General features: G+C 35.0%; 1 protein-coding gene and 1 long non-coding RNA gene across 4 annotated transcripts in view; one reads left to right on the forward strand and one right to left on the reverse strand.

Annotated features, from left to right (window-relative positions):
* The window catches only part of npepps (aminopeptidase puromycin sensitive), a 302,499-nt gene that overhangs the window by 263,998 nt on the left and 18,168 nt on the right, over window positions 1–20,333 (reverse strand). The window contains exons 10-20 of one of the 3 annotated variants that reach the window (NM_001164027.2): window positions 16,487–16,651; window positions 16,141–16,245; window positions 13,398–13,458; window positions 11,231–11,340; window positions 10,894–10,957; window positions 10,662–10,801; window positions 8,257–8,391; window positions 7,030–7,249; window positions 5,380–5,522; window positions 3,183–3,239; window positions 2,987–3,094 (exon numbers count right to left, since the gene is read on the reverse strand). In NM_001164027.2, the coding sequence (NP_001157499.1) occupies window positions 2,987–3,094; window positions 3,183–3,239; window positions 5,380–5,522; window positions 7,030–7,249; window positions 8,257–8,391; window positions 10,662–10,801; window positions 10,894–10,957; window positions 11,231–11,340; window positions 13,398–13,458; window positions 16,141–16,245; window positions 16,487–16,651 (1,308 nt within the window). Of the gene's footprint in view, window positions 1–2,986; window positions 3,095–3,182; window positions 3,240–4,571; window positions 4,952–5,379; window positions 5,523–7,029; window positions 7,250–8,256; window positions 8,392–10,530; window positions 10,802–10,893; window positions 10,958–11,230; window positions 11,341–13,397; window positions 13,459–16,140; window positions 16,246–16,486; window positions 16,652–20,333 lie in introns of those variants that run through there. The other 2 variants (XM_087272135.1, XM_087272136.1) reach the window with 2 other exon arrangements.
* On the forward strand, window positions 13,111–18,614 carry LOC141376561 (uncharacterized). The gene is made up of 3 exons (XR_015502424.1): window positions 13,111–14,292; window positions 14,350–17,646; window positions 18,549–18,614. It is a non-coding gene; the product is annotated as an uncharacterized LOC141376561 (long non-coding RNA).

The following is a 20,333-nucleotide window of genomic DNA, read 5'->3' on the forward strand; positions in this document are numbered from 1 at the left end:
GCTTGTCTATCTGGCAATATTTCGGTTTTTAATCAAATGAAAAGTTAATTTAGATGAGCCAATATTTAAAAATTGCAGTAAAGTAACTGTGACATGCAGCCACACATCGAATCTGAGGTCTGATCTCATCTCTCTCTCTCTCTATGTCATCCAGACATTGATACAGACGCCACACAAGCCAAGTCGCAAAACTGAGGCTGATACCAGCTGACAGGTAGAATAGCTGAAGCCTTAGCGAAATCTGTCAAAATAGCCTACAGCACTGAAATTAACAGACAAAAATGTCTCTGAGATAAAAAGTCTATCTGTAGGATATCTGTTTAACCGCAATCAGAGCCAATATGTTGAAGTTGTGTCGCCTAATAATTTTATCAATTCTAATAAAATCAAAATAAACAATTCACTGCATTTTTCGTTTGGTAAAAATATACGGCAAAAAAAAAAAAAAATCAAGGAGTGGCTAGTTTGTATTAATGTGTTTTAATATTAATAAAAATATGCTTGGCCTATTTAAGCTTAACATTATATGTGCCACCAATAGGCGTAAAATATTAAATATTAATTATTAATTTAATAAATATTGTTTTACTGTGTACTGGGTTATAATGTATATTTTACAATAAAAACTAAATGTAGCATGTCTCGGTGTCAATTGAAACATGCAATTCATAACACCAGAGTTGTAGTCTATGCAGTGTGTAAACTTAAAGGGAAGTGTTGGTCAATAGTCTTACTGCGCACCACGTTATTGAACTCCAATATCTCTGAAAGAGATTATGTTACCAGATAGCCTATATTAACTTGAGAGATTTTACAAATAAAATGTATTTTCAAAAGGAACAACACGTAAATAACAAAACAAATAAAACTGGTCGCACTTAATCTTGCCAGTGTATGATGTGTAGTATAGCGCCCTTATGCAGCGCGTGTTGGCAATTCCCGCAAATTGAAGGTTAAAGTATTATACGCATGCATTTATAAGCTATTTAAAAGCAAAAAAAAAAAGAGGAAAAGAAGAAATCGCCAACCCCACGATGATACAAGTATTACCGGTGTTGTCACGTGTCGATTAACCGGTGGGGAAATTTCCTCATCGTCACAACCTACTATAGTGAGATGAAATGCAGCCGTAGCTCCTTGATGAACTGCCCGATATGCACTACTCTCACCTGGGGAGGTGTGCTCAAAGCACCCTCTGACTGCCTGGCGCTCAGGTGTCCGCATATGCTGCAGCTCTTGTGTGTGTGGTCACGTGATGTGCATTTTCAGCGGTGTAGTGTGGACAGAGATCTTTTCAAAAACACTAGGTGAAACGCCAGTGTGGATGTTGATCATTTTTGTTCTAAAACGCCATTTTAAAACAAAAATAATTAGTGTAAATGGGGGCTTAAAACAGTCCGAGTAAAATGTTAATAAGGGTCTAACACCGTGTACTAACTACACACAATACGACAATTCCACAGATAAGTAATTTGGCTGTCTGCACCAAATTTGATGCTACAACAAATATTTAAATAACAGCCATTTGATTAAATATCAGCCTCTGCACTCCCGACAAAATGGTAGGAGTTATAATCAAATTAATACATATATAACCTATTTAACATTATTAAAAGTACATACTGTTGGACACTGATGTTGTCACTGAATTTTAACTGTTTGCTTACCTTTTGGTCATTTCATTTTGAAGATATCTGAGGTATCTGCTGCTGCTTTCAGTTGTATGGCAGTGAAGGTCATAAAATGGTATTCAAACTCCTATTGGTAGCATTTAACACTGAATAACGCACATAATCTGCACCTGAGATGATAATTGTCAATGCAGTTTATGGTGTTGTTTTGCTGCGACATTGCGAAAATAGAAATATATCACATCGCTGTCACAGACGGTTAAAACAAAAACACATTTTAACATAAAAAAGTTACCTTTTATTCCGTGTCGCATGTAGTTAAGACACAGTTTAAAGTGTCATCTTAGTTTCAAATAAATGTTTCTTTTTTTAATAAAATGACAATTGTCATAATTAAAAACAATTATTCAATCATTTATTGTTCTATAAACATCTGAAGTGACAACATTGACATTAGCTACGTTTCCATCGACTCATTTTATGCACATTTTTTATATGTGCATAAAAATCGGTTGATGGAAATACCAAGAAGTGCATATATTTTGAAAATCCGCATCAAAAAACATATGATTTATTATTATTAATATTAATTATCTCCAGATTCAAAAGCGTCTGTGCTCCGCATCCACCGCACACTCACTGCGTGTCAGGATTGCCTTCTGAGGTGCAAGTCATTTATTGAATAAAGAAAAGATTGATGCAGCTATTCCTACCACAGCAAATTCCATTTTTACACTTGATATTTGCCGCCAGTTAATCAGGAAGCGATTATTTTGTTCTATTTGATTCGTTGGGTGAAAACACTGTTTTATTTGCACGTCTTTTACACGATATTCCAGTTTTGCGCATAAAGTAAATTTACAGTTTTTGAATGGAAGCAGCTATTGTGATGTCTAAAACTGAAACTACATTATAAAAACATGACACCTTTTTTATTTTATGCAAAAAAATGCTCTAAATGACATTTGCATTTTAAATTACTAAGAAATATCATCAATTATTCATAGAATAAAGCTAAAAATATGGAAGAATGTAGTTATAAAATGTGTTCTATGCTTTTGATTAAAAATATATATTTTTTTTTAATTAGAATTTTTATGATTATTCATAACTATTGATATATTAAATAGTTTTACAATTATAATGTTTTCTTTCTTACGTTTTTAACTTACTAGCACATAACGCTGACAGATTTTTCACGATTCACCAAAAAAGACTTGACTAATGTTTCCTGTTGACTCTTTATCAGTTCACACATTTCACACTCTTGCAAAGTGTGTTTCTGGTGCTTTAAAAATGTTCCAGTCTGACCTATTTTACAATCTGTGTGTTTGTGTGTTAGTGTGTTCTCATACCGACAGGGCAAAGTTAAGAACCCTCTGGATGAGGTCAGGGGCAGGAATGGCTCCCAGCACTCTCTCGATGCGGTTCTTCTCCTCCTGCATGTCTGCCTGTTTATGAAGCTGAAGACAGAGCACGAGAGGAAGATTTTACTGGTTTGCGCCTCTGATGTTGTCACTGTGTGATATTCAGACATGTGGTAATTGTCACCTTCAGCATGGTGTCAAGTGTAGTGCTGTCTCCGTGCTTCAAAACTGTTAGATACACCTAAAAATATGAAGAAAAAACAACAACAACCGTCAACACTTACAGGACTGTGTTGATCCAGTTAAATAAATGAATAAACTTCAGGATGAACACTCTCAATCAGCTAATAAAAATATTCCTGAAACATGCAGGTGCACTTAGGGGTGTGTGATATGACAATTAATGACACGGCTGTCTGGGATATTTGGTTCTGATTGGTCAGTCACAACATTCCAAAGTATGTTTTTCCCAGATAACAACCTGCTGACTAACACAGGCTCATCCCAGCACTTTAAATCATCTTGAATGTCATTAAATAGAATCACATTTATGATGGTCTTTTTCCACTGCAGTATGGATAGCCGTTATGTTAATGTACAAAATAAACTTGATTTAATGTCCACAAACCATGATTGAAGATTCTTCTTTTATAATTGTACATTATATGGCTGTGGTGGTGATGAATTACAGGGATTTTACCATCTTTACTGTACAAACATACAGTGTTTTAAAAATGTGTTATACTTGTAAAACTCATTCTTGATCACATTTGATGATGATTGATGATAACAGAGAGCTGAACAAATCTTTTAATGCCAGTTGCTGTGCACGTCCTGTCTTGTTGATATGATTATACACGTTACTATGAAGACATGTTAATACGTGTCTGTCAACCAATTTGGTGGACGGGGAAACCGCACTCCTTTGTCACGTTGCGGTCAAAATGTGAGGAATTTGGATCCTATTTCAACATCAGGAAATTAAAAAAAGAGACTTATTGTGTTTATCACCTGAATATTACTGTGGACACACTATACCTACACAAAGTTCTGTCCTAACAGCTTACAAAAGATGATTTTCCCTTTAAATAAACCATTAAGGCTCAGAACAATGTTTTGTGTTAAATGTTTAGGTTTTGCGGCAAGTAGCTATGTAATAACGGCATAAAGTACAACTAGTTCGTTGTTTTTGCATAATTAAAGGCCTTACGTATGATTGTAAATAGTTAAAACGTCTCCAAGACATGTGCAACTGTGACCCTCTTTATGCATTTAACATTGGCAGTCATTATGATTTATTAAAATTACAAGAGTGCTTCTACCCTTTCTGACTGTTGCTACCTTGAATGGCCATAACGGTCAAACTAACATTTCAACAGTTTTTTTTTTCCTGTGCCTTTAAATATTTGTGTTTCTGTTAACAAAAACATGTTTTTGTGAGAGGAAAAACATAAATTTACTCCAGACATGTCTATCAAAAAAATTTTTTTTTTAATTTTTACTTTGCTCTCCTGCTTGTTAGACAAAGTGTGATCTAAAAATTTGGGGGCAGAAAAAAAAAGATATATTTTTGGGGGGTAACTACTTCATAAAATATGATGACAGACATTTAAAGCTTAATTCTAAAATCTCAATAGAATCTTTGTATGTAAATGTGATGTGACAAAAATTCATTTCAGAACAAAATTTATCTTATATGAGTGGTCAGAATAACTGCGATGGCTAGTAGTTCTAGAGTTCTAGTATTTCCAGCGTTGGTTCCACTGTTAGTGACTGACTGAAGAGCACCTGTCCACTTTCTGTTATGATTCTCTCCATGAAAAAGCCAGTGTATTATAAATAGACCAATTTTGAAATTAAATTAGACTTTTTTTTTAATAAGATATTTGCATTTACCTGTTTTTGCTGCATCTGTTTATTCTGTAAGTTTCATGGAAGATGCTACATCAAAAACTAGAAAGGGAAGAGAAAACACTGGCATGGGTTTTGCTGAGAATTTGTTTCTAATACGCTTTTACAGCTTTTGCCAATAATTTTTTCTCAATCAACTGAATGCAAGTGTTTTGAATGTTGTAATAATGCAGAAATGCACTTAAATAAACAACTAAAAAATCCTTGAAAATGTACGTTGGCCTAAATGTTTTGTTTTTCCCTTTTTTTCCCTATGTAAATTATTTTTTTTAATGTGGACATTAGTTTGGCTTTATTGTGACCCTGTATTTTGCAAAACAGTCCAAAAAACCAAAAAGAATCATGATAAAATTGTGATTTTATCCTGAAAAAAAAAATCATGACATAATACATTTTTTCCATTTTGCCCACCCCTAGGTAGACTGATGCCAGTGTGTCGCTGTTATAATCAGTATTGCTAGAGCACTCACTGGACTCCTGAGGTCTGCAGACAGGATCTGTTTACCCTCCACATGCTCTCTGAATCTCCGCCGGGCCTCCTCCAGAGTGGCCTTGTGCCCCGCTTTACCCAGCTTCCCCAGCACCAGACCCCGCAACAGGGCATCCAGGTGACCTAAAAAAGAGAAACACACAAAAGAGCACTTGATTAATTAATCACAACTAATCCAACATAAACCACAAAGCTAAAATTGAGGAATTTTGCAAGAAAAGTGGATTTAAAAGAATTAAAAATAAATAAAAGAACATATTAATGCTTCAAGTAATTTATATATATATATATATATATATATATATATATATATATATATATATATATATATATATATATATATATATATATACATACACATACATACATACATACATATATATATATATATATATATATATATATATATATATATATATATATATATTGATTGATTGATTGATTGATATATTGATATATATTGAGATTTTACATAACAGACAGTAACTTGCATTTTTTTATTCATATACACTTTTTATAGTCACATTTGACTATAAATTGTGCTGTGTTCATAATGTTTACACAGTTATTTTTGTGGATGTTTTTACAGCAATGCTTAAGTACAAATAAACAAATCTAAGCAAATGAAACGTCAATGGCATCTAAGATTTTATTCAAATTTAATGTTTTGGGTACAACACAGCAAAGAATCAATACCATGTTTAGATTTACTTACTTTCACACAACACATCCCATAATGATAGCTTGCCAGTAGGTGAACAGGTGGTCTATTGTGTTTGTTCAGATGCATTCAATCACATTACAAAAGCATTCTGATCCAACTGTGGTCAAAATTAGACAATTTATTTTGTTTACAATTGTTTTGTTACATTACCTCATAGGAAAGCGGAACAGGTCTGGAATGCCACTAGGGAAACTATATAATATGGTTGTTCGATGCCAGTACTAGTATTGGAAATACTTGCCGATACTGCAAAGATTAGGGCATCGCGATCAGCGAATTTTTGAAACCATAAACCGATCCAATACCATCTTATTAAATGACACATATACCCCACAGCTTTGCTTAACACTGCAAACCATTGTTAGAACAGTGAAGAAGATAAGGGTAATTCACCAATTTTTGCACTGATTTTTATACAGTTATACAGTAAAACTTAAATAGAATTATTTCATTTGACAGTTTTTGATTTGTAGGTGAACTTGTTTCAGTAAAGTACAGTAAAGCTTGTGCTTCATCCCCACTCCATTTTCGACTATGTTGAAATGTATTTTTTATTAAAGATATTTTATGATATTTCTGTTCTAAATTTAATAAATCATATCAAATATTATTACTCTTAAATGCCTGTTATAAATGACAGAAAATACAAATATTCTTGTTCACTGTATGTATTTGTTCATGTTTTATTAATGGATAAGTCTGAAGCACACAGTAAATTAATTCTCTCAGTTTATACAGGGCTAGTAGTATAAACAACTTATTGTATAGATACACACTCAGGTATTGGTTTAGTACTCTGTATCAGCCGAAAACCCTGAGCTCAGATATCGAAATCGGTATCGGGAAGAAAAAAAGTGTATCCAAACATCGGTACTAAACGGAATTTTTTTAATTTATGACTCTCACCCTCTCCGGTTCTGCTGTCCCATCCTAGCTTCATGCCGATGGGGGTGAAGAGATCTCGGATGAACTCCTGGATGTCCTCGTGGAAGTCAGTGTGTGAGAGCAGAGAGGACAGAACACCCAGATTACAGCTCAGGTCACTCCACACCGTGTAGTTTGGCTCATTCACAAATGCTTCCATCACCTTCAACACCTCCACAGTACTGATCATACCTGCTCGAGCCTGATAGTTTGACAGAGAACAAAACACCATTAAACACAGGTGGAGAAACAGAGACTGGCTAACTAAATATCTGTAATTTCTTTCCTCAAGACAAATTTGAGCATTACTGACAGAGTTTTGTGAAACACTAAAACAAGAACTTATTCATTGTATTATTAGACAATTAATGTCTTTGTACATACAAATTATTTTAGTTCTGAATAAAAGTTGATACTGCACTTAGAGCTGGGTGATAAAATAACTCACAATATAATTTTCCCTCAATAAAACCATAAGAGGTATCCAGTAAATGTTGTTACGCAATACAATGTTTATGCTTCTAAACAGAAATAAAGGTTGCTGCTTGTTTGCAGCACATTGGCTGTTTATTCAGCAACAGCCCAGAGGAAGTTCAAGTTTTTTAACATGAGGGCAGGTTTAAAATTGATCATGTGACCAGCTCCAAAGAGAAGCACTGGAATTTAGAGAAGAACACAAATGTCCATGGTTTTTAGGTCAGATGAAACAGAGCTGATGTTTCAGCCTGATCTCACGAGAAAACATAAGTACGTTTACGTTTTGGCAGTTTAGTGGCTATTCGTACGAAGAGTAATTAATGTTCATCTAATTGAAATGTCAAGACAATTAAATTACAAATAAACAATATTTTTAGTAACAGAAATCTGCCTTTAATCTTAAAAGAAACACAGATTTGATATTTATAGTAATAACAATAAAGACCATTTTCATTTAATTTAGTCTAGCCTTAATTGCATTAACAAAACATTTAACAGAAATGAAACAACAGATAAAAAAAAAACTTAACTAACTTAAAAGTTTTCACTAATACTTTTTTTGAGCTGATGCTGCATGACTGATTCTAAATGTATAATGTATTAGTCAGAGCAGGAGACTTTAGGATGTGTAACTTGACACTTCACTTAAGTCTAATTCATGTAAAAGGTGCAGAGCTGAACCTGTACTCTGTCCAGCAACACAATGATTTACGCTCATGTGTGGCGTCTCACCAAGGAGAAGAGGTCGTTCTGCAGACCCAGACGGTCCACAGGCAGCAGTGTGAGGTCCCTGATACCCGGCAGCAAACTCTCCAGCATGGCGGAGCTGTACTGAATCCTGTAGAATCCCACAGTTCCTGGATTAATCTGCACATAGACGATAATAAACATGGTTCAGACACATGTATACAACATAGACCAGTGGTCCCCAGCCTTTTTATCAAAGCAGACCAGTAAATGCCTGACAATTTTACCGTGGACATGAGTGGGAGGGGATGTGGGTGGTGGGTTGTAGGTTGAAAAACCATCAATCGTTTTCTTAGAGGATGACAAGCTGACAAAACATTGTTGACACTCTGATACAAGTTTTATTTATAGAGAAAATTACAACGCACTGAAGTGTTTGGGTGTCCTGTGTTTGTCTGAGATATTTAGTCTACTGAAATTTGTATATATTTTTTACACAAGCTGAAGCTGATCAGTCAGTTCTTTTCATGTGACTCACGGTATTCATTGAACTCGGTGCATCTGGAAGGTGCGAGCACATTAGAAACAACAAACTTGGGCATACTCTAGAGAAGGTGCATTATAAGAAAGGCCCCTAAAAGCCCGCCATCATTTGCGATCTCCAGCAGTTTATCTTTTTGCACAGACATAGTGGCTGAACCTTATTTGTTTTCAAATTGGTTGCGATCTATTGCTTGGCAGTTGGGTTTTTTCCCCTTAGTTAAAAAAAAAAAAAAAAAAAAAAACAAACATTCCAAAGGCTTGTTTCTTACTCTTTTCGTTGCTTGTAGGTTAAATTTAAGCGCTCAAGTGACTAAGATGTAACCGAGAGAGTGTGGTCATTTTTCAAACTAAAATATTTTTCAAAATAAAAGATCGTTCAGACTCAGAAAATGAATAAAGTAATTAATGAGTTCTTGTGCTGCCTGGTACCAATCGATCCACAGACCGCTACCGGTCCACGACCCGGTGGTTGAGGACCACAGACATAGACCACTACTCTTCGGTCTGTTGAAATTCTTGATTTCTGATTGGCTGATTTAATTCATGTGATTTAACGATTTAATTGCACATTATTGAAATCGAAGATAATCCTACTTTGAAAAAGTAGTGTGATGCTCCTGTTGTTTTGGAGTTCCTCTTATCAAAGTGCCCTCTGGCCTTCAGATGAGATTTACTGCTGATGACAGAACCATGCTTTTCTGACGAGATGCACATGACAAATCGCGACTTTACATTAATCGTAATTACGATTTTATTCCGATCTATTGCCCAGCATATATTTTACAATCTCTTTGATAGCTTTAAGTTTTGGGTAAAAAGTAATTCAACGGTGCACATAAATTTCCTTAATTTTTTATTAAAAGTATATATTTGATTTTTCCTAGTTTCAGTTTCTCTTTACAAAACAACTGCCACCGTAAGCGTAGTTAAGTGCAATATTGTTTCAGCTGGCTGTCGTGTGTTTGACATGTTCAAGTGCAGCTTTTTGGTTAGGAGGGGAGCAGATATAATTGTTGTGAGGTGATACCACATTGGTTTTTGTTGCCAATTGTTCTTTGACATCAGCTTGGTATCCATGGCTTAAAAGATGAAGGTTGTATACCTTTAAATATTCCCAAATTTTTTAATAAACACTTATTCAGGGTTTTTGCAGGTTTCACAAAGTTGAGACTTTAAGACATTTTTAGGAGCAACACTAAGGATGTTTTCTTCGAATATTGGAAAAGATTTGCTTTTTCAAAAAACTTATTATAATAGAATACATTTAATTATACAATGTTATTAATAATTTAATAATAAAAATATGTGTCAGACAAATAATTAAATCATTATGGCAAATAAAGTTAACAATTAATTTTTTAAATAAAACATTGATGGATTGTTGGTGATTGCATGGGTGTTGGCTAGATTGGGCAGCTATACATGAACAAAGGAAAACCAAGACTTGTTAAAAAAAGATTTAAGACATACAACACAATATTTCAGTAGATTTAAGACTTTTTAAGGCCTAAATTTTAGTAATTGAGAATTAAGGCAATTTAAGACCCTAAAAATACCCTGTACATTTGAATTAAAGACAGCCTTTTCCATACGACACATTAGGGCTGCTCGATTTTGGAAAAAATCATAATCACGATTATTTCGGTCATAATTGTAATCACGATTATTCAAAACAATTCTGACTTTAACTGTATATATATATATATATATATATATATATATATATATATATATATATATATATATATATATATATATATATATATATATATATACAGTTATTTTCCACATATGATGCAATAATCGTTCATCTCGATTAATGTTTTTTCATAATCGTTAGAAGCCATAATCGATATCGAAATCGGATTTTCGATTAATTGCACAGCCCTATGAAACATCAATCTGACCTTGATCCAATGGTCAGGTGCAACATTGGTAATGTTAACTGTGGTTTCAGGCTGGTCCAGCAGAATCTTTGTCTTAGTGCAGCTCGGGTCCTCACTGGTGCAGATGCTAATGGGAACCATCCAGTTGGGGCAGTCCTCATCTAGCACACAGAAACAAATTTTAGAATATAACAAAAAAAAATTCACTAAAATAAAATAAAATAATGTTTTTATGTTTTTCTTCTGAATTTACCATTACGTGGTCCGCTAGCACAGAACTTCTTCTGAGAGATTTTCAGCACACGGTCACTGCCATGCTAGAGGGGAGGAAAAAAAAATCAAAACCAATTATTTCAGCTCTGATTAAATCTTGTATTGCCAGGACAACAGTTGTTATTACCAGACGCTCCCTGAGAAGCTAATAGTCCATCTCAGCATGACTTCTCAATACCCAGAGGGCTATTAAATTATATTTGAAACTTTAGGGGGAAACATCTAACAAAATTCCAACAAAACCAAATCAAAAAGAGAACCAAAACAAAACCTCCAAAATAACAATAATGTTCACGAAAACAGTCTATAAACATTACCTGCTCTTGATCCACTACAATAATAGGGAAGCCCATTTGTTTGGTCCAGGAATTCATTACTGCAGCAATAGGCTTCCCACTTGCTTGCTCCAAACATTCCCATAGGTCCTCTGGGATAGAGAAAAAGAGAAGGGCACGCCTTTTATTTCTGACTACATAACAATTAACAAAGCAGAAAAACAACACTTGAGCCAGATCACACACACGCCCACAACGGTGCTGCCAAATACTATGTTGTGTCAGAATTACAATGCAGTACGCTGTAATTACTACAGCTGTAAACCATGTTGTTTGGATCAGATTGTGGGACTCAAGGCAGTGCTGAATTATTTTATTATGGAGACATTTTCCTACATTAAAGGAGCAACAGTAATTTATATTGTAAAACATATTTGTAAAAAGTTTCAAATACTATTTTATAATTATTGATGAATGCAAAAACAAAACGCAAAAAAAATTATTTATTGAGTGAAACTGGAGTATGATTAGGGATGGGTACTGAAACTCAGTACTTTATCGGTACAAAATTATAAAAGAGTGAAGTATCGATAAGCTCTGACGATAACGGTTCTGCTATCGGTACAGAATAATTATTGCTGAATAAACCTTACTTACAGTAATATAATTTAACTGACCAACCATTTCTAATTTGTGATGTTTAATATTTGTCTGCACAGTTGGCTATCACACATGAGAAATGCTTGTGTTTTCGCCCAATACCAAAATCGTGTCAAGTATAAAAGCCTTCACAGTTCTCGGCTGCGCGTGTGCTCTCAGTGGAGGCTTGCACTACGTACACACACATAGCTCGCAATACAGACTTGCGCATACTCAGGTCGTAAGCTTGAAAACAAAAGAGGTGGAGAGAACCAAACAAGTTGTATTTCTTGAGTTGACACCGACAATGCTAATTGCAACAAAAGCAACAAGTTGTTTACTTGTATAAGCGGAAACACAAGCAATCTGGCTAAGCATCTTTCAAAAGTGTATTAACTGCAGAAAGACAAATGAAAAGTTTTCGACTGCCTAGCTAAAGGTACATCATATCCATATCGTTATGCTACCAATCAGTCGCATAAGGTCTTTCTAAATTAGTATATTAATACTTTAATAAACACACACATTCTGTTACAATGAAAACAGTATTTTTTTCTGCAGTAACCTAAATAAATCCTTAAAAATGCTTCTACATCAGCTGTATTTACAAATATAGCCTATGAATAGCCAAATATTAAAGTATGCTTATTAAGAAATTATATATATATAAAAAATAACTGCTTATTTTTACATTGTTAACTCCCAAAACACCTGTAACACTATTTATGGGAATGTGTTAATGAAAAATCTTAAACATAATCTGATTATTTAACTGCATCTTGCTACTCAAAGAAGGTATTTTCAACTGCAGGGAGCATAATAAACCAAGAAAGATCTCGACTTCTGCCAGAAAAAGCAAACATGTTGCTTTTTCTCCAGACGAATGGCTAAAAACTGAGGGTCATTTACCTTCAAACCATTGAACATTCTTTTACAGGAAAATTTGTATATATTTGTTTTACAATTATTAGTTTTGCTTTATTTTAGATAAAAACGTAATATTAAAATAGTGTTGTTAATTCTGTTCAATTCGTTTTTTGTCTTTTTTTTTATGAAAAAAAAACTACAAAAAGTACAAACTGTTAAAGTACCAAACCGATAAGTAGTATCGATAAAAGTAATTATACCATTAAAACCTTAGCGATACCCATCCCTAAACATGACTCCTTTCTTGTAACACTCAGCAAGCTTTTCACAGTTCAAGACAACCAGATAGAACCATCATGATTAATAATTTAATTCGATGAGTTATTGTCTTAAAAACAATAGTGTTTTTTTTTTTTAAATACAGTGTAAACCTAGATGTAGCAAGCTGTTTCCATAGCAAAACCCCAACTTGATTAACTAAATTTTAAAATATGCACTACGCAGCAATTTATTTTCATAAAAAGTATAATTTGGATTTTAAAATATTGTATATTTAAATAATTGTTGACATGCAAATAAGCATCAGGCCTAAAAACTACTACAAGAAGTTCTAATTTGTGCTGCCATGGTCATTAGTCTGTTTAGTCATTTATTATTAGAGGGTCAAAGTTTAATCTATGCAAAGATAGTGACGTCAACTTACCAGTAGATGCATTTTTGTGCTGAAACTTCAAAAGGTAAGCATTCATTCCCTTTCTAAAATCCTAGAAAAAGAAAAGATTACTCAATCAGAAAAAACAATCAGAACCAAAACTCAAAAGACGACCTTAGACGTAAATTAATCTTTAAGTAGATCAGTATTAAAGGGAACCTACTGTGGAAAATTTACTTTTGGATGGTGTTCAAACACTGATGTGAGCCCACAGTGTGTGCGCAAACAACCAGCCTATAAAAAATTCAACCACTCCCTTTTTGATTAATGCCTATGAATCACAACATCTCTGGAAATATGCTGCTTCAGATTTCCTGTTACTAAGACATCACGAGCCTTGATTGACTTATTCTCTAGTTTGATTCATATTAGCATAACAGACGGCAGTAGGCAATGTATATTATGCCACTGCCAATACACAGATCTAAAATCAAAATTATGTTTTCAATTGTTTATGCTCACAAACATAACGAACAGTTATGTACAGCAGGGAAAATAAGTATTGAACATGTATGTATATTTCTCAGAAAGAGAAAATTGCTGATTGGTAGGGCTGCACGATAAATTGAAAAAAGTTCACGATCTTGATTCGACCCTACACACGATCCTAATTCAGCTTTTTTACGATTCAGCCAATAATATTTTCAAGGTCAGGTGAGAAGAAAAGGTAGCCGCACATGTCTTCACAGCAACATTGACACATTCAAATGGCATTTAAAGTGTCACATACTGTTTTTAAAAGGTATAATTCACCCTATATGTAATTTCTGTCTTCATGTAATGATGTATCCAAGGTAAAAAAATTAATAAATAAATAAATATTAATAATAAAAAATAAAAAAAAAAACGCATGTTTGTTTACTTCACGCAAATGACACTTAATTTAGTGAACAGAGCCTGCATAGGTTGAAACATATTAATTAAATTTTATAATTATGAATAGTTGTATTCTGATGTCATTATTTTACTGTGAACTAACAAACAGGACATATTGAAAGTCTGTTCAAGTCCACCATAATGACTATACGGCAACAGTAGACCTACACATAGGCCTAATATTATTATTGTTGTAGTTTTACCATATGTTTGAGAATTAAAAATTATAATAGGCTAATCATATTAACCTTTATTTTACATTTACAGAATCGTGAGAAAGATTCATGATCTTGATTTTAAAGGCCATCTAGGTTACCCCTTTTTCAGATTTAATATAAGTGTTTTGCGTCTCCAGAATGTGTCTGTAAAGTTTCAGCTCAAAACACACATCAGAATTTTCATGATACCTTTTACAAGATTCTGTTTTATACATATTTCCACCAGGGGGTGGTTTTGTCGTACTGCGCCTTTAAGGCTAGTCCTCCCCGCCTACCATTTCTACGTGCTTTAATCTCCTCCCTTGGCTGCGTCAGACAACAGACAGACTTAAAGGAAGAAGATCTCAAGTAGCGTTTGTGGGAAATTCTACAGTAAGAACTTTACGAATGAGTATTTGTTGTGCAGTTGCATCGATGAGTCACACACAATTTCGGTACAAAGATCACGCACGCACACACAGACACATGGCACAGCAGAGACACAGACACATGGCACAGCAGAGACACAGACACAGACACACACAGACACAGAGACACACAGACACAGAGACACAGAGACACACAGACACAGAGACACACAGACACACAGACACACACAGACACACAGACACACAGACAAAAACAAAGACAAAGACAGACAGACAGAGCGAACTGAACAGACCTTTTATTCCCGGTTGCTTTGCACACGTCTGGTCTTGTTGACATCATTATACACGTGACATGTTAATTCGCGCAGCTGTCAATCAATTTGGTGGGCGGGAGACCGCACTCCTACTTCAAGTTGTGGTCGGTGTGAAAACTGCTCGAATTGGTCCACCGTTTTTATGTTGTTAAATTGAAAAAAAAAAGGACTGGGTGTGTTTATATCATCCCAATATGGCGGTCTATACACTATCTACACATATGTCTGTCCAAACAGCTTGAAAGTAGATTTTTCACCATAGGTGCCCTTTAAGCAAAAAAAAAAAAAAAAAAAAAAAAAAAAACGTGCAGCCCTACTGATTGGTATGAATAAGGTCTCTCAAAAATTAATGCTGCACACTCAAATGCATCACGTTGTACTCGCCGTTACAGACAGCCAGTCTACTTGCTGAAATACACGCAAGCTGGAATACAAAGAATCTAATCGCCGTGACGCAGCTTTAAAATTTTGTTTTAAACTTAAAGAATGAATTTGTTTGAAATAACGCAAAAACAAAAAATTTTCACTGTTTTCCTGTGTGTTTTTAGAAGCGTAGGACAGCATAAGACACATATACGACTGTCAACAGCTCAAAAAAATGTGCTTTGGTGTTTCGTGACCCTTTATACAAGAGAGAAAAGAGTGAAAATGTTAATGCCTGCATGAGAAAAGTGTGTAGCGGGGGGTTTTACAGCTTTAAAACATCTATATTAATTGTACAAAATAAAGTGGACTACTTTCAAATTTACTAAAAGTAAGAATGACATAATAGGTCTGCTTTAATGAAAGCTTGAACGGTGATTGCAGCAGATAACTAAAGTCATCCTTGAGATTATAAACGCTCCAGCTAACAGACAAATGAACAACATGTCCTTCCACAGATCCGCCTGGGGGACTCAAATTGACCACCTGTCTGACAGATTTACACTGCGGGGCGGCTAAAAGTGTGACCTCTCACCTCATCGCCAATGTAGTTATGCAGCATGCGAATCACAGAGGCCCCTTTGCTGTATGATATGGCATCGAATATTTCATCCACTTCAGAAGGGTGTCCGACATCAACCTACAATTTAAAATGCCCACACAGACACACACACACACATTGAAACAGGACTCAGAGATCAATATTTCATCAGGCTAAATCTGGGTCTGGAATTTAAATGCTGTAAGTGATATGGCTAAGTGGACAAAGAGACTTAGAAACAAAGCGCAAACGAAAAAATGCCCCGCTATCCGGACAAACATTTAAAAGCAACAAACAGCAGAGACACACACTGGGGGAGATATACTCATCTCTTGCGGACCTCAATAGGGTGGCTGTTATCTAGCGCATCCAGGTCCAGAGCCCTGGTGTAATCAGCAGATACAAACTGGGTCCAGATGTCGTATTCGGGAAAACAGTGGTCCACACAGAGGTACTCGATCCAAGATGCAAAGCCTTCATTAAGCCATAAATGGGTCCACCATTCCTGCAGAGAGAGGAAAAAAAGAGATTTTCTAAGCACACAAAATATATGCAACTGTAACTAGAGCTGCATGAAGAAGAAAACAAATCAAATAAAATAAAAATCTAGGTATGCTGTGCTTGCTTACACAGCTGCCCCTACATTTGTGATCATGTATGAATGTATGCAAATATTGTGTAGACCATTGCAATGTGGCCCATGAACATTCCTGCTTGTTGTCAACGTGTTTCATAACTGTAAGAAGAGAAGATTCAATTATAAAGTGAAGTTTAACCTGGACTTTTCGGGATTCTTGGAAGCTACAAACTTCATAATTGTGAAATAGGAAAGACGTTAGGACCATTGTTATTGTTGACATCCCCAAAATGGTCTATATACAGTTGAAAGCAAAATTATATGCCCTAATTTGAATTTTTTTATACTTTTCTTTTAGCTATGTCTAATAGAGCAAGGAAAGTTTCATAGAACTTCCAATAATACTTTGTTCTTCAGGAGAAAGCCTGATTTCTTTAAGTTTGACTAGAATAAATCGTTTTTATGTCAATGCTATCAGCCCCCTTAAAGGGCCATAAAACCCCCCACTTTCGGTTCAGGTCTAATCAGAATTTAAAAAAAGCATCATTATGGGCATGGAGCTCCTCGATCAGAGGTAGGAGTGGGCATGGCCAGCAGAGCAGGGGAGATGAAGAAGGAGGGGAGTGAACAACTGTTTTCCGTTGGTTCACAAAATAAGACACAAACCGGGAGACACATGATTTTATAGTTTACAAAGTTAAAATGCAATGAAATAAACAGTAATTTAATGCCCTACTACATTTGTTTTTATTATACAACCACAATTTATATCATTATAAAGATAATCGTGTTCATATAAACACTATAAATGAGGACTTCTCACTTCTCCTTCAATCCCTGGGTCTGAATACAGACTCAGTGCAGCAGGTCTCTTGCACTGCCTATTTCAACCATTAGCCCTGCCAGTAATCTGGAGGATTTAGGCCAGGGGTCGGCAACCCAAAATGTTGAAAGAGCCATATTGGACCAAAAAAACCAAAAAACAAATATGTTTGGAGCCGCAAAAAATGTAAAGCCTTATATAAGCCTTATAATGAAGGAAACACATGCTGTATGTATCTATAGTAGCTATATTAGCCTACTATAAAAATGACTAAGTTGGCTACAAATACATAATGAGCCTTCATGATTAAATAGCCACTGAAATCAGGTGGTTGGTGTTTATTTCGTTGTCATTTAAACACTTCAGCACAGCCTCTGGTCTTTCAGTGATATTAATTTGATCATTTCTTCTTGCGGCCCATCAGAGTTCACATACCTGCATAAAAGCGCATTGAATATCGGTCACATCACAGGCAATTGAGTATGCTGGCACTGAATTAATGTCCTTGGTTTGCTGATCGGTGATGTTACCTGCCATTTTAATAGCCCTTTCCTTCACTGTCTTAGCAGAGAGGGGTATATCTTTAATTTTTTGTATTATCTTGGTTTTGTTTTTGAAGTCTGCAATTACTGTAGGTGTTCTAATATGTTGATGAATGACTCCTTCATGTAGTCACCATCTGTGAACGGTTTTCCATGCTTTATTATCTCCCGGTTTGTTTACAAAGGCCACCTGCCCGGCATCCCGCCCTGCTGTCGCAGGCTATGACGCAAATCTTCGTTGACAGAAATGTTGAAATTAAATATTAATTCTACACACTTTTACAGCATTTGAAAACGTTAAAAATGTTTGTCCTCCTATAGAAATCATATTAAAACAAAAAAATATACTAACCCTCCCCATCTTTTTGAACATTTTTGAAAAAACTTCAGGGAGCCACAAGGGCAGCGCTAAAGAGCCGCATGCGGCTCTAGAGCCGCGGGTTGCTGACCCCTGATTTAGGCGAACACAGCAGCATGTCGATGTGTCTAAATGTGAACGAACTCCGTTAATAAAGGACAAAGTCCGACATTATCTGCCATACTTGTACAGCTCTCCCAACAAAAATGCTTGCTGCAAACAAACAGTATTGCTGTGCCAGCCCTGACAGGATCGTAGGGAAAAACATGCAACAAACCCTGTGGATCATGGAAACAAACACATACGACCCTTTATGAACGACTAAATACTGTGTGCCATGGGTCCGTGGACGCGGTCTCACCCAGTCATCAACATAGGGTCTCACAGCTTGGCACTTGTATGTCTTGCCTTCGGAAAGCATGCACAGTCATGAATAATAGAGCAGCCGGCTTGTATCATAGGATAAGAAAACTCCGCTATGAATAATAATGAGAACCTGACGCGTCATACACTTGCAGTTTTGCGCTACGTCACCAATTTCCCGCCCCAAAAATCATTTTAAACCCAGAAGATGAAACTAGATGACAAAAGCTCAAAATTATCCAGTTTTCCTCACAATTAAAGCTGACAGGTGCTAACATTGTCTTAACTGATGCTCAACACACATAAATCTGTTAACATCTCAAAAAAAGTACTCGAGGGTTTCTTTAACCTTTAAGAAATTTCTTGTTTTCAATTCTGTTGTCCAATGACCTGCTTAAATAAACTAACTTGATTAATCAACCGATAAACCTTGTTAAGCCTAGTAAAAGCTCCTTAAATAGCGCTTTAAGTGGAATACTAGTATCTTTCAAAATATCTAGTACAATATTATGTACAATCATTATGGCAAAGACAAAATAAATTAGTTATTAGAAATAATTAAATAAAACTATAATTTTTAAATATGTGTTACTGTATAAAATGTGTAAAAAAAATCTCTGTTAAAAAGCACTTGGGAAATATATGAAAAATAATTTTAAAAATTCATAGAATAAGAGGGTTGCATGATATTGGAAAATTCTGACATTGCAATATTTTCTGCAATATAAATTGTGATATCAGTTTACAGATATCAATGGGGTATATGCTTAAGCATGCTAATAGGACTTTTAATTTGCTTAACCTGGGTTAAGCGCTTCCGGCGAATTGAATGCCAATGCAAAATCCGGTGCATTTAAGGTCTGTATTCTTTAAAAAACAGCGATCTCCACTAGCTGAGTGATATCCGATTTAAAGTGGATCTCAGATTGTACAAGAGGCACTGCATTAAATTACATTTCCCCCGCCATAACTTTATAATATGAGCATTTATTTTACCCCAGTATATTCAATGGAGCTTCTTAAAATGGAAAAAAGTTCACAATAACAGGTCAACGAAAGTGTATCAGCATGGGAACAGTACTAGCTCGGCATATACCCTATTTAAGATGGCTTAGATAGCTCTATTTGGTAGGAATTTATTAAAACTGAATGATTAGAATGATTCTGTAGGAGATTAAATCATACATAAAATTTAATAAACAAATTACAATTATAGATAAATACAACAGAGCAAAAAAAAAAAAAAAAAAGAAATGAAATACCCTGCAGGTTTCTGGAGAGAAATATTCAGTATTCAGGTACAGAAATTGAGCTATCAACTGGAAAATAACACTGTTTTCTTTGTATAAATCATTTAAATAACACAAATCTTTATTAAAGTTACAAATAGTCAAATTTATTCTGATCAAATGCTTTAAACCTTCCTGAAATGCGCAAACATACGCATAGAACGTTCACTCCATAGTTTTGAATATACACTCAACATTGCACATCCTGCCATGTGACTATTGCGCATATTGCGAT

This window comes from Danio rerio, chromosome 11 (assembly GCF_052040795.2).
Source record: "Danio rerio strain M-AB ecotype USA chromosome 11, GRCz13ab, whole genome shotgun sequence".
Lineage (NCBI taxonomy): Eukaryota > Metazoa > Chordata > Actinopteri > Cypriniformes > Danionidae > Danio > Danio rerio.